The 27,999-nt window shown below is 54.1% G+C and overlaps 1 protein-coding gene and 1 non-coding gene across 3 annotated transcripts; both read left to right on the forward strand.

Moving 5' to 3' along the window:
- Positions 1–107, forward strand: LOC133761260 (U6 spliceosomal RNA). Its single transcript, XR_009866061.1, has one exon. It is a non-coding gene; the product is annotated as a U6 spliceosomal RNA (small nuclear RNA).
- A 4,216-nt stretch (positions 108–4,323) lies between these two features.
- On the forward strand, positions 4,324–27,995 carry SZRD1 (SUZ RNA binding domain containing 1). Of its 2 annotated transcripts, none has more exons than XM_062190506.1 (4): positions 4,324–4,417; positions 21,991–22,040; positions 23,713–23,967; positions 25,029–27,995. In XM_062190506.1, the coding sequence occupies exons 1-4, from the start codon at positions 4,367–4,369 to the stop codon at positions 25,129–25,131; spliced, it is 459 nt and encodes a 152-aa protein (XP_062046490.1). In that variant the 5' UTR covers positions 4,324–4,366; the 3' UTR covers positions 25,132–27,995. The 2 variants fall into 2 exon arrangements, with proteins under 2 accessions (XP_062046490.1, XP_062046491.1); XM_062190507.1 differs by having other exon boundaries at positions 23,716–23,967.
- The last annotated feature ends 4 nt before the right edge of the window (positions 27,996–27,999 follow it).

Raw genomic sequence — 27,999 nt, forward strand, 5'->3', positions numbered from 1 at the left:
GTGCTCACTTCGGCAGCACATATACCAAAATCGAAACGATACAGAGAAGATTAGCATGGCCCCTACACAAGGATGACACACAAATTCGTGAAGCGTTCCATAGTTCAAAAATAAATAATAAAATTACCAAGTTCTATGACTCCCTGGAGTCATAGTCCCAGTGCCCACTAGGAGAGAGGGATGAGAAACAATAAGCCAACATAAAATGACAAATTGTGAAATGCATAAAAGATCAAAGCAGATCTTCGCTAATAGTCACAGCTGATGCTTGTCGAGCACTTGTATTAAGTGGCCAAGCAGGTGCCATTAGTGTGCTCATTTCACAGATGAAGAAGCTGAGGCACACAAGGGTGAAGCAGCTCACCCAAAGCACCATGACAGGCAGGGCCCGGATCCAGACGGTCTCACCTCCTTACTCTGGAACTCTACCTTGCCTGAAAGTCCGGGGCATGACAGAACCGAGACCAGGGTACTTACAGCCTGGAATGTCAGGACGAAGGCCGGATGTGACCCCCTAGGTCACGGTGACGGCAGGCAGAGAGGTCAGGCATCGACAGTGATGTTTCGGGACCGTCTCTGCGATGTGAAGACCGAATGGGACGTGTCTGGAGAGGAGGGACGAAGCCAGGCCGAGCAAGGCGGCTGGAGCCTTCCTGACCAGTTTCCATGCGATGCTTGCCCAGAGTCCACCCAAAGTATGCCCCACTGAAATCCATCTCCTGTGTTTTGACTTATTTGGAATAGGTAAGAAAAATTAAGTCCATCCTCCAGCCCCCACCCCCACCCCCAGCTACCAGGCCAGCCTCTCCCTGCCACCAGGTCTACTACTGTTACAACTTCCTTGTATCTCTCTAGAGCTAGATACACTCACAAATAAATCACAGCTTACCAACAGCAGCATAGACACACCTGCTCATTGCTTGCTTTTTAAAAAACTTACCTATAGTTCTTTAAGATCACTCAGCACCAGGATTGTCTAACTTTGTTAACAGCTGGATTTTACCCCTTTTATATATGCACCATGACTTCTTATAAACAGATCTTCTAGTGATGAACCTTTACTTGGTGTCCAGTTTTTTGTGATTAGAAACAAAGTGGCAATAGATATTCTCGGGGTCAAAAGTCACCTACATTTTAAATATTGGTAAGCTGCCATTTATTTCTTAACTGTTTTAAAAGCCTCAGCTTGAGCAATAAATAGAAATTTTTTTCACTAGGGGCTTTGCTGTTGTATTCCCATCACAGACAGCTTTAAGTTGTATACCAACCATGTTGAGTGCTTCTTTCAAAAACATTTTTGGGGGCCAACTCTGTGGTACAGTGGGTTAATGCGCTGCCCTGAAGCGCCGGCATCCCATATGGATGCCAGTTCAAGACCCGGCTGCTCCACTTCCAATCCAGCTCTCTGCTATGGCCTCGGAAAGCAGTAGAAGATGGCCCAAGTCCTTGGGCCCCTGCAGCCACGTGGGAGACCTGAAGAAGCTCCTGGCTCCTGACTTCAGATCAGCACAGCTCCAGCCATTGCGGCCAATTGGGGAGTGAACCATCAAATAGAAGACCTCTCTCTCTCTCTGCCTCTCCTCTCTCTGTGTAACTCTGACTTTCAAATAAAATAAATAAATCTTAGAAAAAAAAAAGCTTTGCTTTATTTATTTGAAATGCACAGTGACCGAGATGGAGGGAGAGACAAAGATGTTCCATCAGCTGGTTCATTCCCTGAATGGCAGCAACAGCCAGCTCTGGGCCAGGATGAAGGCAGGAGCCAGGAACTCCACTTTGGTCTCCATGGGTGTGGCAGGGGCCCAAGTACCAGAGCCATCATCCACTGCTTCCCAGGCCCATAAGCAGGGAACTGGGTCAGAACAAAGCAGCCTGGGCTAGAACTGGTGCTCTAGTACAGGATGCCCAAGGTGCCACAGGACGCTGACAGCGAACCAGGCTACAGCTTAACCTGCTGTGCCATGATGCAGGCCCCTTCCCTGCGAGCTCCTAACACATGAACCAAATGAGTACAGGGCCTGTACCACAGCTCACAGGACACAGAGGCTCCTGCTTTATGGTCCTTGCCAACACCTGTGGATGGCATGTCCCTTTGAGAAAGAAACTGCCCCTACATCCTAAATTTTGGTGCTCACTGGTCCTATCCCGCACTTTCTAGAAGAGGAAACAGAGAGAGAGGAACTGGCTCCATGACAGATGCTGTCTGATGAATCAGGGCTGGTCTCCTGATTGCCCATTTGGTGAAAGAAAACTTATTCCCTCTGAAGCATCCTCAGATGCCTTCCAAGATCGCTAATGTTCTGGTCTTCGAAAATTCTATCCAAGAAACATTCAACTAACAACGCCTTTGTTGAGGCTCGTTGTCAGAAAGCAAAATTGAAAGAAACGATCTCCCTCTGCTGGTAGCAGGTGTAACTACACAGGCTGAAACTACCCGGCGTCTTACATTTGGAAAAACGACTCAGACCTCCGAAATAAGATTTAGGTCGATATCCAACAATTTCACCCAGCAAGACTCAGTCAGAAATAATTCACTTCAATGAATGGGCTCATAGGAGAATAAATGCATAGAGTCTCAGAGAGCGACTAAAACAAAATCTTTTCTCCTTGAAGATGGTGAAGCAGTTAACAGAATTAGTAGTTTCAGACGGAGAATTTGAGCTGCTCGTGGGATGTCCACGTGGAGATGCCAGTGAAAGCCTAGCCATGTGAACTGGACACGCCAGGCCGGTCCAGGGCTGGCAATCAACTCTGGGGATCTTCAGCATACAGGGAGTGGTTTCCTCCACAAACATCTAGGTAAGAAAAGTGGACGGAGACAAACACTGTATTTCAGAAACAGGAAGTCAAGGGAGCAGAAGATTAGCCATTTAATTTCTAAATAAAGACCAGTCACGTTCGACACATGCTTGAAATTCATAATAATCATTAACCAGACAAACTGCAAATTGTAGAAAGTGGTCACTTCAGAAAGATTAACGGTATGCTAGAAACATGAGCAAGACACACTCCACGTTGGATAAACTGATTATCACAGTTAACACATCACACTAGTGAATGATGTGTTTTTAATACCGAGAGAACTACAGGACCGTGTCAGTGAGAATAGAAACATCCAGTGTTTGCTTTTTTCCCCGTTTGCTTTGGTGTTTTGGGAAAGAAAGAACGATTAGAGAGGTGAGATATGTTTATAAATAGTCCTCCTGCAGGCAAGAAAACCCCCATGATGATAACAGCTAACCCTTTAGAACTTTTACCATGGCTCAGACGGGTTCTAGGCTATCTGGCAGAGTAATTCATTCACTCCTTACAGTGTACCTTTGAAATAGCTACAAATACCATCTCTGTTTTTTACTCTTAGGGCAACTGAGATACAGAAATCTTAAGAAACTTGCGTAAGATGACGCAGCTTGTTGAAATTGGAAGCACCTGAAGTTGACCTTTGACCGTCTTTAACTTTAATGGTTTTACAGAGATCGTCCATCCGCTGATTCACTCTCGAAACGGCTCCAACGGCCGGGATTGGGCCAGGCCAAAGCCAGGAGCCAGGAGCTTATTCCAGGTCTCCCATGTGAGTGCAGGGGCCCAAGGACTTGGGCTGTCTTCCACTGCTTTCCCAGGCACATTAGCAGAGAGCTGGAAGTGGAGCAGCCGGGACTTGAACCAGCACTACAAGTGGCGGCTTTCCCTGCTACACCACAGCGCTACACCACATGCATAATTTTATAGAAACTGCTGAGATCCAGGGGAACTGTAGCAGCTGGGACTCCCATTGGTTGTCCCAGTTCAGGTGCAATAATGTCAACTAACGGTAGCAGTTTTACATTGCAGTGAATGATTCAAAGTAACGACAATAAATGATTCAACTATTGCTTTACAAGCAGGAAATACTGCAATCATTTTCACCCCATCAGACAGAAGTGGTGAGCGGTTTTATGCATCAACAGGTATTTTTCATCATTTGCTGAGGTATAAAAATGCTTTCAGAGTTCTGAAGAAGCGACCATCTGCAGTTTAGGAAAACAACGCCTCATTTTAAAAAACAAGAACTGTCAGTAATTGCCTGCCCGTAGCAAAGATGGTTCCAAAGAATTCACTTTCCGGACTACAGACGGCGCCTTGGACTCCCAATTCCCTGAAAGCGAGAACGCGTTACCATTAAGAAAGATGGCAGCGTCCTAGCTTCCCCGCCCTCTTCCAAGATGGCAGCCCCGGTGCTCGTGGGCCAGTGCCCGGGGCCGCTTCCGGGCTAGGCAGGGGGCGGGGCCCATTGAGGAAAGCCTTGCGTGCCCGCGCCCGCGACGGCGGCGCGCTTCAGGGCGCAGGCGCGGGGAGGGGTGGGGGAGGAGGGAAAGCGGCGAGTAAGATGGAAGATGAGGAGGTCGCTGAGAGCTGGGAGGAGGCGGCAGACAGCGGGGTAAGGAGGAGCCGCCGCCCCGGGGCAGGGCCGGGCGGGACCTGGCGTGAGGGAAGCCTCCGGGGAGTGGGTCTGGGGATGATTCTCCCCCAGGAAGGGCCCCCTACGCCGGGCCGGGGGTGGAGGAGAGGCCCCCGGTGCCTGAGCGCCGCGAAGGCCTCTTAAAGGGGCCGCGTTCCAATTCCTCCCTCACCTTTGCCCGGTGCGCCTCCCTCCGCCCCCAGCCCCCAGCGTGCGCGTCACCCGGCGAGCCCCACCCGGCGCCGGGCCTCCTTTCGTGGCCCCCGCGCCCGCTCGCCCGCCCTGGGCCCCGGGGGCCCGTGCTTTCCCGTCGGGCCCCCCCGGCCGGGGCACCATTTTAAAGTTCATGTGCTCTGATGAGGAGGGGGGCTCCTATGTTGGGGTGGGCGGCCTGGCCCGACCTGGCGGCGGCCGGGGGCGCAGCCGGGGGCTGGGGGCGGGGGGAAACCGGGTCCTCTCGGGTCCGCTCCGCTCTGCTGAAATCCCCCGCCGCGTTGCCCCCGCCACGGTGGGCGAGTCTGGGCTTTTTCTCTTTCGCTTTTGCTCGGAGTCCGCGCACGGCGGGTCCCCGGGGGCCCTAGCGGGCAGCCCCTGTCCCGGCGACTCCCGGCGAGGGTCCTGGAGGGCCCCGGCCGGGGTGGGGGAGGGGTGCGAGGGGGGAGGGGGGAGACGGCCGTCCGACCGATTTCGGAGTTCCTGGTCGCCTCCGGGAGCGGTGGGGAGAGCGGATGCAGTGCTGCTGGGTTGGTGTCGGGTCTGGGCCGGGGCTGACGCCTCGGGGTGGGCGCGCTCGTGGCTGCGGTGCTGGCCTCGGTGGCGCCCACCGTGGAGGTCCGTGTGGGTGCCCGGGCGGCCGTGGGCGCCTGCCCGCCTGCCCGCCGCAGTGGTGGAACTTGGCGTCAAGGTTTTTTCCGCTGGTTCAGCGTTTCTGTCACGGTTGTTTACGTTTTTCCACTTAGCTCAGGGGCGGACTGGGAGGAGGAATTCGCCCGGAGAGTGCCGGCAGTGCTTTAGATGCCAGCCATCGCCTGGACGTGCGGACTGGGGCGAAGTTAGAACTTTCAGCGGGAGGGCAGGTGTCGTTGGGTGTCACGCGTGCGTGCGGACAGCGCCGGAGCCGGCGGGGTGCTGGGCCCGGGCCAGGGAGGCTAAGTCACCCCGACACCCCGCGGGCCGCCCCTGCTGAAAACGCCTGGCCTACGGTTTGTGCCCCACATGGGTTTCCTGGGTATCTTCGCCCTTACAGAGTCTCGTGCCGAAGAAGTAGAGAAAGGAAAGGAACAGGACGGAGGGAGGCGGGGTGCAGACGCGGGATGGCTTTCGTTTTTCAGCATGGGAAGGTTGCCTAGAGATCAGCCGGATTCAGCCTAGGTCTTTCTGGTGTTGGTCCGGTGTGCCTTCTGCCGTCCTTGGAACGGGCTAGGGCAGAGAGCGGAGCGGCACTGCCTGATTTAGGTCCCCTTTGTGTCTTACTTAACTGACTCCTTGGAACAACCTGTTGAGGCACTGGCCTCCTGTTGTAGATGGGAGCCGTGGTGCGGAGGGTCACACCGAGAGGCCGTGGGAAGCTGGCACGTGGCCGGAAGCCGACTCCCTACCTGGAAACCTGGGGGCAGACTGCGGAACTGGGCATCAGCTTTCGTTTTTAATACACTCGCTTTGGGCTCATGTTTGAAGCCTTTCTTAAATTCGATTTCCTTTCACATTTCACAAAGAATCCTGCAGAAATGCACACTTTTGGAGAAGGGGCCCAGAGGGGAAGGGAGGAAGTGACTCCACGTGTCAGCCAATTGTATGGTCTCTCAAATGCAGGCAGCTCAAGGGTCGCCCACTTCCACCTCCAAGCCAACCCTCGTGGAGAAAAGATTGGCAGATGGGGGTTGCTTGATTCAAAAAGAAATCCCTCCCCTCCAGCTCTCCCAGCAGGCTTCCGTTATGCCGGAATCTCATCTGTGTCCCTACAGCTGAGGGCCTTGTTTCCTGTGTTTCTTCAGAACGCCCAGTGTTGAGTCATGTTATTCAGGAAAAAACTGACTTTGAAATATACTTCAAATAATCTAAATAGGCTTGGCCGGCGCCGTGGCTTAACAGGCTAATCCTCCGCCTTGCGGCGCCGGCACACCAGGTCCTAGTCCCGGTTGGGGTGCCAGATTCTATCCCGGTTGCCCCTCTTCCAGGCCAGCTCTCTGCTATGGCCCGGGAAGGCAGTGGAGGATGGCCCAAGTGCTTGGGCCCTGCACCCGCATGGGAAACCAGGAGAAGCACCTGGCTCCTGACTTCGGATCAGCACGATGTGCTGGCCGCAGCGGCCATTGGAGGGTGAACCAACGGCAAAAAGGAAGACCTTTCTCTCTGTCTCTCTCACTATCCACTCTGCCTGTCAAAATAAATAAATAAATAAATAAATAGGCTGGTTTTGGCATTAGCTAGTAAACAATCAACTATAAAATTATTCTTTTTCCTGTTTGCTCCCAAGGGGTTAACATCCACAGTCAAGGGACAGTTCAGGAATGGTGATTCGCATTTCACCAAGGAGATAGTTCTTTTAAAATATCCTGCCTTTGGGAGAGAGAAAAATAAAGAATTGTGCTAATGTTGGCTTAAGCCTTAAGTTGTGTCCTTTATCATAAGCAAATCTCAAGGGACAGATAGAGCCTTTTGTGTTTGGAGACATCTTTTTGCTCCAGAAAGTGTCAGCTCCAGTCTGTTCAGTGTTGGCTAGTGTAGAGCTGGTGTGTGTTCACCAGTTGTCCTCAGATGAAAGGCGGCCCAGGCCGGCCCCTGGTGATGCGCGTCCCTGCTGGAGAGGCAGGTGACGCACGTGTGGACCTGGGTGATGACTGTCTGCAAAGCCTGGGCCACCCCTGACTCCACTGCCTCTCAAAAGTGTCGCTTTGTTCTTTTTCTCAAGATCAAGTCACATAGCTGATGGGGAGAAAGTGCATCCTAAGTTAAAAGATAGTTGGTCTTCTGGACTAAGAATTCAGTGTTTTGTTTTAAGATTTTATTTATTTGAAAGGCAGAGATCCAAAGGGGGGGGGAGGTGGAGGGAGAGATATCTTCCATCCTCTGTTTCACTCCCTAAATGGCCATAATGGCCTGGGCTGAGCCAGGCCAGAGCCAGGAGTGAAGAGCTTCTTCCTGGTCTCCCACATGAGGACAGGGGCCCAAGCACTTGGGCCTTCTTCCACTGCTTTTCCCAGGTGTATTAGCAGGGTGCTGGATCAAAAGTGGAGTAGCTAAGACTCAAACTGGCACCTATATGGGATACTGCAGGTGGAGGCTTAACCTACGACACCAAGCACTGGCCCCAAGAATTCAGTTAGTTTCTTTCTGTCTATCTATCTTTCTTCCTTCCTTTCTTTCTTCCTTTCTTTCCTTCTTTCTTTCTTTCTTTTTTTAAGATCTATTTATTTGAGAGTTATAGATACAGAGAGGGAGAGGGAGAGGGAGAGGCAGAGAGCGGGGTCTTCTGTCCACTGGTTCACTCCCCAAATGGCCGCAATGGCCGAGCTGGCCAATCAAAAGCCAGGGGCCAGGAACTTCTTCTGGGTCTCCCATGTGGGTGCACAGGCCCAAACACTTGGGCCATCCTCCACTGCTTTCCCAGGCAATAGTAGGGAGCTAGATCAGAAGTGGAGCAGCCGGGTCTAGAACCAGTGCCTGTAAGGGATGGCAGCACCATAACACTGGCCCCAATAATTCAGTTTTTTTTTTTTTTAAGATTTATTTATTTATTTGAAAGAATTACACAGAGAGAGGAGAGGCAGAGAGAGAGCGAGCGAGCGAGAGAGAGAGGTCTTCCATCCGATTGTGCACTCCCCAATTGGCTGCAATGGCCGGAGCTATGCCGATCTGAAGCCAGGATACGGGAGCCTCTTCCGTTTCTCCCACATGCAAAGAGCTGTATCAGAAGAGGAGCAGCTAGGACTCGAACTGGCGTCCACATTGGATGCCGGTGCTTCAGGCCCAGGCGTTAACCCGCTGCACTACAGCGCCTGCCCCAAGAATTCAGTTTTGTATTTACTTTCTACTCACATGAGCCAATCTTGCAGACACAACCCTGTGATGCTGAGTGGTGTGTAAGGCCCTAGGAAGGTGTTAGTGAACTTGGGATACCAATTGTGTGCTAGGCACTGAGGCGCAGGCCAGTGGAGGAGTCAGACTGGTGGGGCAGCACTGTGGAGAAGAGGCAGACATGGCTGGGATCAGAGAAGGTGTTGAGAGGATGCCCGAGTTAAGATTTCAAGGACTGGCTGATCTAAACAGTGTAAGTCCGAGAGGGTGGGTGCTGGAGTGCGGGCCGTGCAGGTGCACAGAGAGCGGCGTGTTCAGTGTTGGGAGTGCTGCAAGGATGGCCTCCTGCTCAGAGGAGGGGTTGGCGGCCGAGTGGAGGGCACGCAGGGGCCACGTTGGGAAGGGCCTCCTTGCGCTTGGTTTTCGAAGCTTGAACTTTGTCCTGAAAGCAGAGGCCAGCTTTGAATGCTCTTTTTTTGTTTATCTGGGGTTGGCTTGTTTGTTCTTTTAGCAAAGGAGTGACAGAGGTAGATTTTAAATAAGGAAATGAGAACTCTGATTCACTTCGTTTCTTTTGAGAAGAGCCTTCCTCCCCAAAGCTGACTGCCACCTCCCTTTGGGGCCTGCAGTGCATCCTGTGGCCGTGGTCGTTACGGAATTGGTGCACTCGGCTGGAGTGGTGTGTGGAATCGCGGAAAGCACAGGTACTCCACGCCGGAAGGGGCCCCGGCTCGTCCATCCCCGGGGACTGCTGCTCTCTCTGCGGCCTTTGGCCAGTGTGTGCATGGTCCTGCTGAGCACTGTGTCCCTGGGATGAGGATCTGTTTTACTGTGACTTCAAAGAGCAGAGATAATGAGCTTTTCACTAGTGACTTCTCAGCTCTGCACCCAGGCTGCGTGGGGGCCTGTTCCCAGCATGCTCTGGTGTCCCAGAGAGCTGCCTTAGTTGCCATGGGCTGGAAACTCAGGCAGTCAGAGTTTCTTGTTTTGTCTTCTGTGACAGGAGAATGAGTCCGTCTTTCTAAAGCTTTCGGTGAAATCCTGTACGGGGAAAGTCTCCTGTGTCCATCTGATGACGCAGAGACGGTCTCGTGGCCGGTCCTTCCGTCCAGTTTCCATCTCTGCCGCGTGGGCCCCTGCAGCCAGCACCAGTTTCTGGCTAGATCTGGAAGCTGGCCTCCACAGGGGTAGGGGTTCTTTCCTGCACGCTTTCCCCACAGGAGTAGAAATTTGTTTCTTTGAGAACAACTACTGACTTACTGGTTTCCTAGGAGAAGGTTGAATTTAGCTATGTAAGCCTGTGGCCAGTGCACCCTAGAGGTTTCTCTTCCAAGGGGCTTCTGCCTGTTAGCCTCTGCTGACAGCCTCTCCTGAACATCTGGTCTGCAGGACGTTGATGGTGGGCTTAAGGTTAGAGACGGTCACCCTGGAATGAGGAACACATCTAACAGCAGTCTGTATGTAGATGAAGACTCTTGTCCCCTGGGGCTAAGATACCTCAAAATGTCCCTAGCAGCAGGAAATAGCAGTCATTCCTTTCGGGAAGGAATAATAAACATGTACAGTGACAGTCACATTCTTGGGGGGGGGGGTGGCTACGTGAGGTTGTGTGAAAGGGCGGTTGATACTGGAAGCGGGAGAGGTCAGTGCTGTCATCGACCTTGGGAACCAGATCCTCGGCCCTCGGGCCCTGACCTTGGCTGCGGCCGCCAGTTCTGTCTGCTGCCCAGTGGTCCAGCTCGCCGTGAGCCAGCCTGGCACCCTTTGGAAAGGCTCTGAGACAGGGGGTAGAGGGCTCCTGCAGTGCCTTTTGACCTTGGCTGTTGGAGACCTCCTGAGGGTCGGTGCTGATTATCCTGGAGCACAGCACTCTCAGGGTGACCTGCTGGAATGGCTCACCGCTGGTTAACTAGTGGAGTACTTCCTTCCTTTGACGTGTTTTATCTGTTTTCACCTGGTGTTGGCCTGGGCTTCCCTAGCCTCCGTGAGCTGACTCAGACACTTGACCTTGGTGCTCAAGAGCCAAATGGATAATACCACCCTTGGCTGTAAAGCTACGCACCGCGCGTGCGAGTGAGGCGCTTGCTGAAGCTGTCATCGGAATTGGCAGCTAACGTGTGGCCGGGGGAGAAGGAGCTCTTAGATGCTGAGTTTGAGTGTCTTCCCGGGGTCTTGGCTGCGGTCCCCTGCCATCCCTGCTGTATCTCCTGTGTTCCTTTCTGCCGGCTTTAGCCCGCTGGCCCTGGAGGCCCTGCGGAGTGCTGCCCCTTTGATGAGAGTGCCCGTGAGTGGCAGAATAAAATCTGGTAACGGTGGATCTGTCCCGTTGTCTGGTGTTTCTGTTGGGAGCGGAGCCTTGCTGTCTTATCCGAGGTAAGAGAGTAAACATCCCGCTTTTCCTGTGGATGGCGACGGTGAGAGCGGTGTGCAGGGTGGGTTTGAGTAGGGGGTCTGACTGGGGAGAATCACAGCCGCCTCTGTGTGTCTTTCTCCTCATGGGGGAAGTGGGATTAATAGAACTTGCTTGCCTGGTAGTGGAGTCACGTGGAGCACTGTGCAAAGCCTCCTTCAGAGGCAGGTCCGCAGCAGAGCGCCACTGCCGTGCGTGCAAGGACGCTGTCCCCACCACGCTCTCCTGAGATGGGCGGAGGGGTCTCTTTCTGCTCCTGGGGACTAACGTGGTCTTCCTTCTAAAAGTGGCATCGCTTAGTGTTGTGTGAAAACCGGAAGGGAGAAGCAATAAAAGGCCTGAAGATAGTGGGTGCCCCATGAGACTTTACTCTGATTTCTAGGGCAGGGCTCCTCACCATGCCCCTACCTGGCCCTTTATGTTAACCCATTAAGTCTCATTGTCTTATACCTAGGACACCTATGAAAACTTATATTGAGCAACAAATATAGCACTTATGGTGACTTTGTACCTGTGTCGGCTTTGTGGAAATATGCACAGAACCGGGGCCAGCACAGTGGCGTATGAGGTTAAGCCTCTGCCTGCAGAGCTGGCATCCCCTATGGGCACTGGTTCGAGTCATGGCTGTTCCACTTCTGATCCAGCTCCCCGCTAATGCGCTTGGGAAGGCAGCAGATGATGGCCCAAGTGCTTGGGCCCCTGCACCCATGAAGGAGACCCGGAAGAAGCTTCTGGCTTGGGCTTGGCCCAGCCTTGGCCATGCAGCCATTTGGGGAGTGAACCAGCAGACAGGAAATCAATCTCTCTCCCCTTCTCTCTGTGTATCTCTGACTTTCAAATAAATAGATAAATTAATATTTAAAAAGAAATTCTCAGAATTGAAAACTTGGGACTTAATGGGTTAAGGTAAAGAGATGTGTGGATTACCTCTCACTTGGAGACCCTTTGAAGAAGCTCCAGGCAAAATGATACACATTGTTTCAAGATGGGATTTACAAAGTTCCCGGGCTCTTGGGCCTGGGGTTCATCTACATTCTGGGGCTGGTTTCTGCTGAAGAATTAGTTCCTTTTTGGTACCTCATAGCTTGAAGATCTGGGCATTGGAAATCAGCTCTCTTTGGTTTGCTACTGCTGTGTGCTTAGGGAGTCTGCTTGGTACAGGCTTTGTGGCACGGCTTAAGCTGCTGCTTGGGGCTCCTCTGCATTCCATATTGGAGTGCATTCCGTATTGCCAGAAGCTCCACTTCCAGGCCTAGCTGTTCCACTTCCTATCCAGCCTCCTGCTAATACCCCTGGGAAGGCAATGGTTGATGACTCAAGTGCTTGGGTCCCTGCCACCCATGTGGGAGATCCAGATGGAGTTCTTGGCTCCTGGCTTCACCCTGGCCCAGCCCTGGCTTTTGTAGCCATTTGGGGAGTGAACAGTGGATGGAGGACTTCTCTCTCTACCCCTCTTTCAAGTAGATGAAATAGAAATTAAGAAAAAAAAAAATAGCATGCAGCTTGGGTCCTTAGAGTACTCAGTTGTTGCAAGATTAAACACCAGGAACACATCTTATTCTTTGTTTTAAAGATTTATTAATTTGAGAGCGGAGTGGCACACAGGGAGAGATGTTCCAACCCCTCGTTCACTCCCCAGATGGCAAACTGAAGCCAGGAACTCCATCCTGTTCTCCCACATGAGTGGGGGTAGGGGCCCAAGTGCTTGGGCCATCTTTTTCACTGCCTTCCCAGGCGCATTAGCAGACAGAAGAGCAGCTGGGACTTGAACCAGCACTCTGATATGGGATGCTGGCATCACGGGTGATGGTCTTTAACTCGCATCACAATGCCAGCCCCGAACACATCTTATTCTAAAGTTAGACTCTGAAGCAGTGTTCTCCAACAGAAGGTACAACACAAGCCACATAAATGATTTTGTACTTTTTTTAGATTTTATTTATTTGAGAGAGAGTTAGAGAGTGAGGGAGAGACAGAATGGTCTCCATCCAGTAGTTTGCTACCCAAATGGCTGCAACGGCCAGAGCTGGGCTGTTCTGAAGCCAGGAGCCAGCAGCTTCTTCCAGGTCTCCACAGGGGTACAGGGGCCCAAGCACTTGGACCATCTTCTACTGCTTTCCTAAGCCATAGCAGAGAGCTGGATGGGAAGTGGAGCAGCCGGGACAAAACCAGCATCCATGTGGGATGCCAGCGTCACAGGCAGAGGCTTAGCCTACTAAGCCACAGCAGTGGCCCTGATTTTGTATTTTCTAGAAGACACATTTTAAAATACATAGGAACCAGTGAAGTTAATTTTAATATCCTAAACTTGATTTGATATATCCAAATTTGTGTAATTTCAGCACATAGTTAAGTTTGAAATATGTGAATGAAGGTGGCCTTTGGCCCTGTGGTCTAGCTGCCAGCTGGGCGCGCCCAGCTCTCCATACTGGAGCGCGTGATTTAGTCCCAGCTCTGCTCCCGCTAATGTGCACTCTGGGAGGCAGCGGGTGATGGCTCAAGTAGTTTTATCCCTGCTACCCATGGGGGCACCTGGATGGAGTGAATCAGCAAATAAGAATTCTGTCTTTTTTTTTTTTCTCTCTGCCTCTTGAATTAAAAAAAAATTTTCATAAAATTAGTGAGATATTTGACCCTCTTTTTTACACTGTGGTGTGTTTTGCATTTGGCAAGGCGCATCTCCGTTCAGCCTGGCTGTGTGGGAAGTGCCCGCACGGGATAGTGGCTGCCACACGTACAGCACAGCGGAGCCAGTGCGCAGGAGGGCTGCAGGGAGAGTGAGCGGGGGCAAAGCAGCAAGAGGTGATCTTGCCTTGCAGGTTTGGTCTGCAACACACCACCACCACCACCACCACCCCCCTTCGTGGTTTTCTGGCACACTTGGTTTCCTCAAGTTCGTATCTTGGTCCTAGGAATTACAGCTAATTTTCCTGTGGATCAGGTAATCTCAGATGGTTTTCCAGAACTGGATTTAGACAAGAGATGAGTTCATTGTTAAGATACCCTTCTAGAGTTGAACCTCTACCTAGGCAGGATCTTTTTTTTTTTCAATATTTGTCATTTGGTCTAAGTCAATTTTTTTAGCACTGTCGCATTAGATGTTGTATTTTCTTTTTTTTAAGATTTATTTACTTATTTGAGAGGTAGAGTTAGACACAGAGGGAGAGTCAGAGAGACGTCTTCCATCTGCTGGTTCACTCCCCAAATGACCACAGTGGCTGGAGCTGGGCCGATCCGAAGCCAGGAGCTTCTTCCAGCTCTCCGGACCCAAACACTTGGATCATCTTCCACTGCTTTCCCAGGCCATAGCAGAGAGCCAAATTGGAAAAGGAGCAGCCAGGACTTGAACCAGCGCCCACATGGGATGCCGACACTACAGGCAGCGGCTTTACCCGCTACGCCACAGCAGTGGCCCCAGGATCTTTTTTCTCTGTTCGTATTTTCATTGTCTTCCCTGGCGTCTTCCCTCCACCTTTTCTCTTCTTAAACTGCATGTCCTTTATGACCCTGCAGCTTTCCAGGACTTACCCCCTCCTCCTCTCCCTCCTCCGTCACTGTGGTCACTGTATCTGCCTGGGTAGCACCTAGCACATCTCCCGCCTCACAGTGGGTTATCCGTAAATACTTGTCTCCAACTGTTTTGGTCATAGTGCAGCGAAGGAGAATGGACTCAACACCATGACGACGCCTTGACTTGGACAGGGATTTCAGAACTGTCCGTGCCCTGCAGTGACCCACTTAATTAGAGTGGACTGTTTTCCCGTAGTGTGGGAGCCGCAGAGGAAGGAGGGCAGTCTTCTGGGAAATGGAACCTGAAAACAAACTAAACTGAGCCTGCATTAAAAAGACAAACTAATGAATTAATGCCTGGCTGTGTCCCATAGATCTTATCTCAAGGTCTGCATCCTGCCTGTTTTTGACTGATTGTGTTTGCTCAGAGTTAATTTGTTGAACCTGAGGACCTGAGGTGACAGGACTTTGGGAGCTTCCCTCTGGGCCATGGGGTGGAGATGGAATAAGCATTGGAGATGGGCAGCCCAGTCAGGAAAGGACAGAGAACAAGGTAGGGCTGAAAACCCTGCCAGATGTGGCTGTTAGCCGGCGAGCTCTCTGGATGCACATCTGGACAGGCACTGGCTAATGATGTGCTTTAAGGGACAGAGATTTTGATCGTTTTAGACTGGATTTTGCTGTTGTGGATTCGTCCTCCCTGTGAATTCGTTGGCTTCATTCCTAAGTGGGATTGAGCCCTCATGGGAAGAACCAGAATTCTATCTAGATTGGTGGTAGGGGAGGCATGAGGCACCGTGCTGGTGGGACAGCTCTTCTGGACTCCCCAACACAGGTGCCTGTGGCCAGGGGACACAGGTCCCAGTGTGCTGCCCAGGACTTGAGGAGATTAGGCTTGGCATGGCCACTGGCTGCCGAGGTGGGAGCTCAGGGCCAGAATGTGCTGGAAGGTCGTCCTGCCTGCTCCTACTCAGCAGCTGTCTTTGCTGTTTTCCTAAAATGGTTCCCAGGGAATTCCAGTTGTTGTACCCCAGCATTCCCATCTCTTGTCCAGACGCCCTCGTGTTCACTGGAGACTTGTGCTCCCCAATTCAGGATGGCTGGACAGGACCAGAGGGTTCCGTGGGCCATGACTCACAAGGAGCTCCGGGTCACGTATGTTTCCTTTAATTAGAGAAGAAATGGAAACTAACAAAGGGAAAGCAAAGTATTTGAGAAAAGTTACTTACCTGGTAACTCCTTGCCAGTAAAGAGAGTGTGTTTCCTCATTCAGAGCCTGGAAGTAGGAGTGTCTTTTGCACCCCCCATGTAACACAAGATCACCTGACTTCTCAGGGAGTTGTCTTAGTTACGGAGTTCTGCTTGTAAGAGGGAGGAAGCTGGGGGGGAGGGGGCAGGACAGCTTGCCCCTTTGGCTGGGAACTGGGGTGTGTGTGAGGGAGGCCTCTGGGGAGCAGGTAGCAGCAGGTTAGGCACCAGAAAGGGCGGGTCCCCCCCTAGAGTAACAGGTGAGGATTTGGCGTCCTCTGCCCCGTCTCTTGGGGATTCAGCTGTCTCTTGGGGATTCAGTGTCTTTGGCTCTGTCCCCGGGGGGTGTTCTCTCTCCGGAGTGGACCCGTGCAGTCTGTTTCTTGAGGATCCACTACTGAGGAAGTACAGCAGCCATGGTGCTGCACCTGCTGTGCCGCACACCAGGGCCCGCAGTAGCCTGCTGCTTTCTCGCAAGCTCGCCTTCGCAATTTACCTCACTGCGAAGATGCATCCCCATCCTGCCTCCTTGTTCCTATGTCACAGAGCAGGCTGCTGGAGGCGCCCCTGCCCTGCCCTCCTGCTTGGAACATCTTACCCCCATCACACCCCCAGGTTTCCACCCCCCAGCTCTGCCAGAGCTCACAGCCTTGCAAGGCCAAGGATGTGAGCGGCTGGTCAGGCTGCACGTCTCGGAGCGGAACTGGCAGGTGTCGGTGTCTGGCTCCGCTCACCTCACGCTTGTCGCCTTTCTCTCACCGCCCCAAAAGGACCAGCCCTGCCCAGAGCCGCCTCCCTCCCCATGTTGCTTCTGTGTGACTTCCCACCTCCACTCTATCCTGGCTTGTCTTGTTCTCTCTGGCCAAGCTGTATGTAGGGGTGTAGCCCCCAGAGCAGGTAATACAGATTTTTAAAAAAGATTTATCTGTTTTTTTTTTTTTTTTTAATTGAAAGGCAGAATGACAAAGAGAAAGGCAGAGAGAGAGAGATCTTCCCTCCACTGGTTCTCTCCCAAAATGGCCACAACAGTCAGGGCTGGTCAAGGCTGAAGCCAGGAGCCTGGGCCATCACCCCAGTCTCCTCTGGGTTAAAGGGGCCCAGTTCTGCTTTCCCAAGCACTAGCAGGCAGTTGGATTGCAGTGGCGCAGCCAGGACTCAAGCTGTCGCTCCGATACAGGGTGATGACGATGGAAGCAGCCGCTTAACCGGCTGAGCGGCAACGCTGGCCCTGTGATGCTGATCTTTGATTGTAATTTGGATCCAGTGAAAGGAGGCCACCCCACTGCTGTCATCTTCTAGAGTCTGCTTGGTGCTCCTTGGAAAAAGTGAAGAACCTTTCAGGGAGGAGACGCTGTAGGAAACCAAACCAGTCACCACCGTGCCCATTCAGGGCAGTCGTGGGGCTTACGGGCTCTTCCTCAAGGTCTGACTCGGGAGCCTTGACCTTGGGCAGGTCCTGTGCATCCTGGTAGACCAGGAACTGTAATGCACGATTGCTCGCACAGCGTTCTGAGGCCTTTCAGTTCCACGGGGCTGGTGCGTCTCTGGAGGAAACACACGTTCTCCTTGTGACGTACCCTGCAGGAGCATTTGGACCGAGAACACGAAGTCCCCAGACTTTGTCCCCAGCAGATTGATTGCAGGGCCTTGTCCAAGCAGAGGGCGAGGAGCTCCTGGTGCCTGCAGACTGCAGGGTGGGGTGCGGTGCCTCCAGCTGCTGGCAGAGCGCCCCCTCTCATGTGTGGGTGGCTGTGAGCACATTGGTGTCCAGCTGGCCATCCGGCACCTGCTTTTCACCGGGGCTGCTGGGGTTTATGTCCCCACTGTCATCTGATGAACAAACCCTCCCGGCTCCGACATAGCCACCTTGTCTGACGTGATGGCATTGGATGGGCGTTTCCGTTACGGGAGTGCCGGGGAGCAGTGTGGAGTGGGGGAGAGAACATTGTCACCCGATGGCTTTTCCCAGTGGTGTACCTTGAAGTAAGGCATTCCTCCAAAACCCAGAATGTGCCAGGCGTGCTGGTCATGTGCTAGTTCGGGGATAGAGACACATTTAGCCGGATGTGGCCCATAATGTCTTTTTTTTTTTTTTTTAAGATTTATTTATTTATTTGAAAGTCAGAGTTACACAGAGAGAGGAGAGGCAGAGAGAGAGAGAGAGAGGTCTTCCATCCGATGGTTCACTCCCCAGTTGGCCACAATGGCCAGAGCTGTGCCAATCCGAAGCCAGGAGCCAGGAGCTTCCTCCGGATCTCCCACACAGGTGCAGGGGCCCAAGGACTTGGGCCATCTTCTACTGCTTTCCCAGGCCATAGCAGAGAGCTGGATCGGAAGTGGAACAGCCGGGTTTTGAACTGGTGCCCATATGGGATGCTGGCTCTTCAGGCCAGGGTGTTACCCCGCTGTGGCACAGCGCTGGCCCCCCATAATGTCTTCCTGTGAAGGGTTTTTTCCAGCCAGACTCCGTGTGCTGGGGCTGGGCAGACCCCCAATCGTCCCTGAAACCCTAGAGAAGGAAGGAAATAGCCTGTTGTCCTGAGGGCAGTCCTGGACCTCTCAGATCCTGCGGTGATTAGTGCTGGTTTGCTTCTGCACATCTTTGTTGATCCTCACAGTGATGTGAACATGAGAATTCATAATGAAGTTAAAATTTCAGAGCTTTCCCATAGAAACTTGAACTGCATTTCTTGTAAGTTAGCAGACCTGGCCGCATCGTCCAGGGCTCCACAGTGGCTGTCCTCAGGCAGGCACACGCTGGTTTTTTTTGTTTTTTTGTTTGTTTGTTGTTTTTTTTGACAGAGTGGATAGTGAGAGAGACAGAGAGAAAGGTCTTCCTTTTTGCCATTGTTTCACCGTCCAATGGCCGCTGTGGCCGGCGCACCGCGCTGATCCGAAGCCAGGAGCCAGGTGCTTCTCCTGGTCTCCCATGTGGGTGCAGGGCCCAAGCACTTGGGCCATCCTCCACTGCACTCCCAGGCCACAGCAGAGAGCTGGCCTGGAAAAGGGGCAACCGGGATAGAATCCGGCGCCCCGACCGGGACTAAAACCCGGTGTGCCGGTGCCGCAAGGCGGAGGATTAGCCTGTTAAGCCACGGCGCCGGCCTTGTTGTTGTTTGAAGATTTATATATTTGAAAGGCAGAGTTACAGAGAAGGAGAGAGAGAGAGAGAGAGAGGGAGGGAGGGAGGGGTCTTCCATCCACTGGTTCACTCCCCAGATGGCCGCAACGGCTGGAGCTGAGTCCATCCGCAGCCAGGAGCTAGGAGCTTCTTCTGGGTCTCCCACATGGGTGCAGAGGTCCAAGGACTTGGGCCATCTTCCACTGCTTTCCCAGGCCAAAGCAGAGAGCTGGATTGGAAGTGGAGCAGCTGGGACTCAAACTGGGATGCTGACGCCACAGGCAGAGGCTCAGCCTACTACGCCGCAGCGTCGACCCAGGCACGCACTGTTGGGGCTTTGCAGCCCCTTCGGTATTTCCTGGCTGGCCAGTGCAGGCACCCAAATCTCTGTTTCAGGGCATCTCAGCCCCACAGATGGTAAGCCTTGCGTGAGTTGGCAAGCTCATGTTCAGATTGGAGCAAGGTAGGACAGTGTAGAACTCTGAAACAAGCAGGATCTTTGATAGGCCTTTTAGACTAATGTGAGGGATACCATTTACGTGGGCGGTTAACGCTGATGTGTACAGAATTAATGGAGTTCTGGTGCACACTGGGCAGTGGGCATCAGTTCTCTGTGTTTGCACTTGTCAGCTCACAGGAAACTTCCAGATAGTTCTCTCACCTATAGTGTACCTTTGCCATTTGTTACTGAACATTCATTGGGCACTATATGTGTGCTGCACGCTGGAGTGAGAGGTTTTGGTTTGAATATCTTCCTCCAGAGACTTGATGGTGCCCTCAGAATAGTCTGTTGTGCTTGCTCAAATGCACTGTCAGTTGGGTGGGGAACGTCCAGCCCATGGGCTACGTAAGGCCCATGAAAGGAGCTGGCATGGTGGCATAGCAGGTTAAGCCTCCACCTGCAAAGTCAGCATCCTATATGGGTGCCCGTTTGAGACCTGGCTGCTCCACTTCCAATCCAGCTCTCTGTTAATGCGCCTGGGAAAGCAACGGAAAATGACCCAGATGCTTGGGTCCCTGCACCCACGTGGGAGACCCAGAAGCAGCTCTGGGCTCCTAGCTTCAGCCTTGGCCAATGTGGCCATTTGGGGAGTGAATGGAAGTGGATGGAAGACATCCCCTTGCCCCCAACTCTGCCTTTCAAATTAAAAAAAAAAAATCCGGCCGGCGCCGCAACTCACTGGGTAATCCTCCGCCTGCAGCGCCGGCACCCCGGGTTCTAGTCCCGGTCAGGGTGCCGGATTCTGTCCCGGTTGCCCCTCTTCCAGGCCAGCTCTCTGCTGTGGCCCGGGAATGCAGTGGAGGATGGCCCAGGTCCTTGGGCCCTGTACCTGCATGGGAGACCAGGAAGAAGCACCTGGCTCCTGGCTTCGGAACAGTGCGGCTGCAGCAGCCATTGGAGGATGAACCAATGGTAAAAGGAAGACCTTTCTCTCTGTCTCTCTCTCTCTCACTGTCCACTCTGCCTTTTTGTTGTTGTTGTTGTTGTTGTTGTTAAAGCCCACAAAATTGTTTGGTCTGGCTCTGCCAAGGCAACTGCAGGCAGGACTCAAAATTCAGTAAAGAGTCAGCAGGCTGATTTTTAAGTTTCTGGTTTTGTTTGACCCATGAGTGATGTTTTAAATACTCAAACAGCCCTTGGCAGAGAACAGGTTCCCCACCTGTGCTCGGCACCAGTCAGAACCAGTCCGCGTTGGGCTGGATTTAAATCTGCCTTCATGTTTGCAAGAGATGCAAGTCTGGGCAAGAAGGGCGAGGAAACATTGCAGGTAACACTGACCTTGAAGGCTGGCCTAGCTTTATTGCTGGTAAATGGTGCTTTTTAAGGCCAAGAAGATGACTTCGAAGTGATAAACTGATCAGTTTCCTGGAAAGACTAAATCTTTTTTAGTTCCCTCTGTAGTCAGTAGCTCAGGTGAATCGGGAGGAACTGAGAAGTTTTGCACAGTAGAGCTGAGCAGCTGGAGCTCACCCATCAGCTGTGGAGGTGGCCGCTCCCAGGATGGCACTCATGGGGAACGGCACAGCAGGGATTCTTGTGTTGCAACTACTTTGAAAATCAGAGTTTCTCAGCCTTGACACTGTTGACCTGGGAGGCTGGTTGAGTCTTTGTTGCTGGGCTGTCCAGCCGTGGTAGGATGTGTGGCCCAGATGTAGCTCCCAGACTGTATCCAGCAGCAGGTGCCCAAAGCATCCTCCCTAGAAGTGACACCACCTCCTCGTGCCCCCTGGGGGCAGAGTCGCCTCTGGGGAACTCAGTGCTGCAGTCTCCTCTCCAGACATAGGATTTGGCGTGCGTCTTCTCCCTTCTCCAGTAGCCAGATGGTCTTGCCCTCAGTAAACGGGACGTTTTGAGAAAAAGCAGTGGAGTGGGCACAGAGCTTGGACATTCGTGCTTTGCCTTCTCACAGCCTCTCCCCGCTTCCCTGTCCAGTGTAGGGATGCTCACTTGTGCATGGAATTCCTAGTGCAGGGCCCTGAGGACTCAGACTCGCAGACTCTGGCTGCTGGGGTGGGAGGTCAGGGCCGGATGCGCTGGTGGGTGTCCCGTCTTCTGTTCCCCCTCACCATCCGTCTTGGCTTTGCTTTTTCTGACGTGGTGGCTTTGTGTTTGTTGGGACCTGGGAAATCCTGTTGTGCCGCCTCGGCTCCAGATCCCCAGGGTCCACGTGGAGACGCACGGGCCTCTGCTGTACTCTAAACCTAGTGCTGGGTGCTGGTCGCAGAGCGTTCAGATCCAAACCAGAAGAAAATAGGAAATGGAATACCTGATACATGTGTCACCAAGGAGCTGGAGGCGTCGAGCTGGGAGTTTGTGAAGAGAGGGGACACTGCAGCAGGTGGAGCTGTACGCTGGGTTCAGGGGTGGCCAGGGAGGGCACCGATGTTCAACAGAACGGGAGCAGATGGTCCAGGCAGGTGCTGCACGCAGCTCAAGCACGTGCGGAGGTTGTGCTGTGATGAGACTTTGCTTTAGAAGGCCAGTTTGCATGGCTCTGTGAAGGACAGATTGGGGGTTGTGCAGTGACCCCAGCGGAGCAGTGAGGTCAGCCATGGGGTTGAAGGGAGGTGGACCCGCAGAGGGAGTCAGGTCCCAACCCCAGAGGCTGGTCCACATCCGTCACCTCGTAGGACACGTTGTGTCCCTGGCTAGAGAGACATTGCCTTTAGCTTGGAAAATAAAGACGTAAGTTTTTATTCAAGAGAGATTTTTTTCCACTTTTTATATACATTTTTTTCCTCTAGGAAATAGACAGACGGTTGGAAAAAAAACTGAAGATCACACAAAAGGAGAGGTAAGGCTCCTGTCTGGTCTGAGGCTCACGCTCTCTGCCGCTCGAGAGCTGAGCAGTCAGGGGGGTCCTCCAGCTGGCCCAGGGTGTAGCAGGTCAGGCTCCTGGGCAGTGACCCCTCCTCTCTGAGCTGGAGACCAGGACGAGGTGGCTTGAGGCTTCGGGAGTGAGGTTGGGGTGCTGCCCGCCTCCCCCCTTCCTGGGCCCCGCGGTCTGACGGCACGTGGGAGGTCACAGGACGGAGGACTTGGGTTTTAGACCAGCGGCTCTGAGGCTCAGGCACACTGTTCCCGCTTTGGGCACCAGAGCTTTCTGTGTGACCAGAGGAGTTTGGACAGAGGCTTTCTCTGGGCCCTTGGTACCTTGTGAGGATCCTGGAAGAGAAGAGGCTAGGAAATTCTCGAAAAATCTTTAAGGCTAGCTTTGTTCCCCACCTGCACAGCAGAGGAAGTGGGTTTCCAGAGCAGGCGAAAGTCACTTCAGCTCTCTCCGGGCCTGGAGAACTTGTCGGCTTTGTGTGGGAACAAGTGGTGGAAGGAGGAGGGGGCCTCTGGGTGTGCTTGGTGGGCAGCAGTCGTCTCCAGGGAGCTCGGGGCGCTGCCTGCCCAGCTCGCCCGGCTCCCCGCCGCTTTGGTCAGATTTCTGGCTCCCTGTCTGTCTGCTCATCCCAGCAACCACACTGACGCCTGGTTACAGTCCCCTTCCCGTCCTGCTCCTTTCCCACCCAGAACTTGCTCCCCTTGGCCCTGGCAGCAGCTGAGTTCCCCCCGCCCCCGCCACCACCGTGGCTCTGGTTGGTTCTGGAGAGGAGCCAGGAGTGCTGGGGGAGGTTCCTGGCGTTGTCGTGAGTTGGTCGTTCCTGCGCTGGCCCCTTTCATGTCCTGCGGCTTTTTGTTTCTTTCTTTGCCTGTGTTGTTTTCCCTCGTGGTTTTTCCTTGGCTCCACCTCTCCGGAGGACACGTCGCCTGGATGTGCACACCCACCGGCCTTGGACAAGGCTTCTGGTGTGAGCGTTGCCAAGCGCTGTTTCCAGGACAGTCTTGTCGCCAGCCCCGCCGTGTGCAGTAGGCCAGAGCGCCTGGTGAGGGAGGGTCCTCTGCACAAGCTCTTGGGAGAGCTGAGTGGATGTCGGGGAGGCCCAGGGCGCGCTCAGGGAGGCCGAGGCAGCTTGCCGAGTCCTGTCTTGATGCCGGGCAGGCTCCATGGCGTGGGCTCCTCAGTGTCTGCCTGCCGCGAGCACGTGCGAGGGAACACCTGGGCTGACCTGAGCGGAGGCCCCGCCTCACGCTGCCTTCTGCTGCAGCCCTGCAGTCTAGACATGGAGCGTGTTGCTGACAGGGACCAAGCCAAGCGGTGGTGGAAGTGACTGTGACCAGCACGGGGATGCAAGTCCCAGAACGCGGCAGGTGGCGTTCCAGCCCCTTTGGCCGGGTTAGGTGAGCGGCAGTCCCTGTGGACTGCGGAGCTGTGGCAAGGTTGCCTGCCGTGTGGAGAAACGCTTCGTGGAGAACGGGAGTTGTGAGGCCTGGTCAGAGGCCAGAGACTAGTGAATTGTATCAGGAGAGGGAAGGCGGGAGAGAAGGCAAGCCCTGAGGGTGGGTGAGGGGCATAGATGGGCATGGAGGGGCCTCGCCCGCATCGCAGGATTGGTGAAGCTGTGTTTGCTCTTCATCAGCAGGAAATCCAAATCTCCTCCCAAAGTGCCCATTGTGATTCAAGACGATAGCCTTCCCACGGGGCCCCCTCCACAGATCCGCATCCTCAAGAGGCCCACCAGCAACGGTGTGGTCAGCAGCCCCAACTCCACCAGCAGGCCAGCCCTTCCGGTCAAGTCCCTAGCACAGCGGGAGGCAGAGTACGCCGAGGCCCGGAAGCGGATCCTGGGCAGTGCCAGCCCCGAGGAGGAGCAGGAGAAACCCATCCTCGACAGGTGAGTGTAGCTGCCGGGCCCGCCGAGGGGGCAGCGGCCTGGCTGTGTGTAGTGAGCACAGGCAGGACTGGGACAGGATCCGTCACAGCGCGAGCTGCCAGCCCCCGCCCTCCGGGGACCCCCTCACAGTCTCTGCTGCTCTGAAAGCCACGGGGGTGCTTTGAGGAGGTGGCAGCTGGCAGCCTCGCGGGCACCAGGCAGCAGCGTTGCTTAGAGGGACTTGGAGTCAGCGTGCCACTCACCTCCGCTTCACTCAGAACCACTTCCCACTCCTCGTGGCCTAATCTGGAAAATGGGCTGGTGACTACCGCCTGCCTTCTCGCACTGGGCAGGCCAGTGAGTCCGTGAGCAGACGGCGCAGGTGCCCAGCCCAGTGGGAAGTGCTGGCGGAGTGCCTGAGTGTCGTCTCCTGTCGCCCACTGCACACTGAATTTCCTAATCTCCTGTGCACTCTTGGCGGTGTTTTCTCTGCAGTGCTAGAAGTTGGGTTATTGTGTCACTTTCTGTCCAGCACATTTGGTAAAATCAGCTCGAACTTTGAGGGGCTTCTTTGTTTGGCTTGGGGTTCTCTGGGTTTAAGCGAACCTGCGTGCTTTCCCACTGCCCCTTTGCTGTTTTGAAGGGAGGTCCGTTGTGTTATTTCTCCTCCAAGTCTTTCTCCAGAGGGAAAAAGTTCATTTCCTTTAGTCCCCTAGAGTGCGAGTCAAGTGTCAGCACGCGGTGTGGAGAGCAGTGGAGGGCGGGGATGGCGGTGCTGGGCCCTTGGTTGAGGATCCTTCCCTGGGCCTGGCGCCCTGGAGAGGCGGTGCCTTGTGGTTCTGGGGAGGGTGTGCTGCGAACGGGCACAGCCGTTGGACAGAATGGGCCCTTGAACAGCCCCCTGCCAGCAGGTGTGTGATGCCGGGCAGAGTGCTGTAGCCCTGCCTGCCGGCGAGGACCTCCCCGCTGGGGCAGCCCCGAGTCTGCCTGCCGAAGGAGCCGGCTGACAGTTGCTGTTGGTATTTACGATTTGGGGAAACCTTTTGTATCCTCCTTCAGGCCTTGCTCTATCTTCCCTTCAGGCCACCCAGGATCTCCCAGCCTGAAGACAGCAGACAGCCCAATAATGTGATCAGGCAGCCTCTGGGTCCTGATGGGTCACAAGGCTTCAAACAGCGCAGATAAATGCAGGCGAGGAAGGATGCCGCCGCCGCCGCCGTCTTCGCCTCCTGGGTCGTCCGCCACGGGTCGCACTGCCGTGGCAGACAGCTGGACTTGAGCAGAGGGAATGACCTGACTTACTTGCACTGTGATCCCCCTTGCTCCGCCCACTGTGACCTTGAACCCCATGCACTGTGACCTCTCCCCTTCCCCCCTTCCCACTGTGATTGGCACGTCGACAAGGGCTGTCTCAAGTCAATGGAAAGGGAAAGAGGGTGGGGATCCGGGGAGGGTCGGGGGGACCCACCAAGCACTCAGAGCAGAGAGTCAGACAGTGCCACTTGGCCACTTGGGGTAAAGCCAGTGCCAGCAATAACAGTTTATCATGCTCATTAATTTGGGATTTCAAAACACAAGTGAGAACTCCCGCTTACCCACCCCCAAGTGCATGTCTTCATCACTTAAAAAGTAAGTTCCATTTGAAGATATCCTTTCTTTTTTTTTTCTTCCTATTTTTGTTTGTTTAATACAAATATCTGATTTGCAAGAAAAGTGCATGGGAAGGGTTTTAGCGGTTTAATGAATTTTTAATTGAGAAAGGGTAGTTTGGTAGTCTACTTAAAAATGTTTCTGGGAAATTCTCTGGAAACATTAACCAATAGGATTTTGGTGAGCTTAGCTTCTGTATTCCTACTGCCACCCAGAAATGGGGCAGGGCTCTGCAGCCCCCAGGACAGGCAAGCACCCCATGCCTTTACCTCCCTCCCCAGCCAAGGCCCTGCCCTGGCTAGCTCCACAGGCTCGGAGAGTCTGGGGGAGGGGGTGCGAGCCCCTCCTCGAGTGTGCTAGAGGAAGGGGACGCGAGTGGACTTCTGCCGTGCTCCCTGGGGGCTCCCACCGGCTACTTCTGGAAGAGAGCAGGGAGCATGTGGGAGAAGCCAGGGATGTGGACTTGTGCAGTATTCTGCTGTCAGCACAGACCAGAGAGGGTCTGTGGGCTCCTGGTGTGGGTAGAAGGTAGGTGGATCTTCCCACCCGAGCAGGGCTCAACCCTAGGGGCTTGTGGCGTTCTCTCTGAACCCGGGAGCAGCTGATTGGGAACAGAGCGGGGAAAGGACATCTTGGCGGCAGACGAATTCCCCAGAGGCCTCGGCTGCCCTGCACGCCTTCTTCCCATGTCAAGGGCCTGGAGTGGAGGCAATTTCTCCTCTGTCCCTGGAGCCTAGGAAAATTTTTTTTTCGGCTCCTTGAGGTGGAAGAGGCTAGGAGGCCTGCTACCCGGACAGCTCCGTGCGTGCAGCCTGACCCCTCTCAGGCTCCTGGTCGCTTGCGTTGCACTGCGCCTTATCCCTCAGCCAGCCTGCCAGCCTCCCAACTCCCGAACAGCAGATGGGTTTTGGATCAGTTGGTGCAGTTTTGGGCAGCTCCTGGTAGCCAAGGTGGCAAGCTGGGATTGGTGGGCTCCGTCCCCCTTGGGCTCAGCTGGCTCTGGGAATACCAGGCTGGGCCCACGGAGCCGCGTCCCACGATACCTTCCCCTCGGGAGGAAGGGCCAGCTGCCAGTTGTCAGCAGTCAGTCCCTAGCACAGGAAGGTACGTAGCTTGGGCTTCCCCGTGAACGGAGCTGGAACAGGGCTTCAGTCAGGAACGGGCGGTTACCTCCAGGAGTGGGCGAGAGGAAAGTTGGCTGCTAATCTTTATACAGTCCCACTGCCCTGAACGAGTGTCCACCATCTGAATGTCTTGTCTAGCCCTCAAGTGATAGTGGGTTTTGGCCCAAGGTGAGGCTGCCCTTTGAGTGAGAGAAGGGTGCAGCGGGGAGTCCACGTGGAAAGGCCGGGAGTGCCAACTGCTCAGCCCTGGGGAACACCTGTTCTTGGCCCCCTCCCCCGCGGGAGCCCACGGCAAGGCTGGCAGCGGGTGTCTTCAGATTGAGGACGTGGCAGGGACTGGGGGACTGGTGTTCCCACCTCCCTCCGGCCAAAGATGGGGCTCTGCCCGCTGTGTGCTGGCACCACCCCCAGCAGTCACACCCGGTCCCCAGGAGGAGAGGTGGCAGACAAAATGTTAACGAAAGCAAACAAGGAACTGTGTTGTGTTGGGGGGAGGAGGGAGGGCAGACGGGAAAACGGTTTGGATTTTGTGTGGTTTTTTGTTTTGTTTTGGTAGTTGTCTGTAACTTTCCTTAAGTGCTTTTTCCCCCCTTTTCCTTTTTTTTTTTTTTTTTTTAAAGTAAATTGCAGGCTTTGGCTTGGAAATCCCTGGGGGGGTGAGGGGCAGAAACCTGAGGCTGCTGCCCCTTTATCTGCCTTCATGGTACTGTCCATCCCCCCCCCAGCTCCCCCAGACCCCATGAGCCAGGCCTCAGACCTTCCAGCTAACCGCTTCCCATGAGCCACTACTCTGATGTCAGCCTATAACCAAAGGAGCTGGGGGGCCGGGCCTGGTGACCAACCCTTCTCAGCCCACTCAATGAGGGTGCTCCCCACCTGCAGGCAGGAGGCAACACCCTATCTGCTACCATCAGCCCCTTCCAGAGCCCACCTGCCTCACCCAGCCCTGCCCTGCCCAGCCATACCCTGCTCTGCCCCATCTGGGGGTGCTCTGCTCAGGGAGGGGCCGGCAGGGCTGCACCCAGCTTCCCTGGTAAGCAGAGACTCAAGAAACCTCCGGGGTCCTGTTTTCTGGTCGTGTGATCCCAGGGGAGCGCATGGGCCCCTTGGGTGTCTGAACAGAAGGGAATGGGAGGGAGGGCCGCACCCACGCAGTCTTTGTGCTGGTGATGCGGGCAGCTGCCTACCCCCACCCCACCCCGCACCGCGGGCTCCTGAGTCGGCAGATTAAGCATTTTATAAATTGTATTTTAAATACATGTTTTAAACTTGTCAGATC

Source organism: Lepus europaeus, chromosome 5 (assembly GCF_033115175.1).
Source record: "Lepus europaeus isolate LE1 chromosome 5, mLepTim1.pri, whole genome shotgun sequence".
In the NCBI taxonomy this organism is placed as follows: domain Eukaryota; kingdom Metazoa; phylum Chordata; class Mammalia; order Lagomorpha; family Leporidae; genus Lepus; species Lepus europaeus.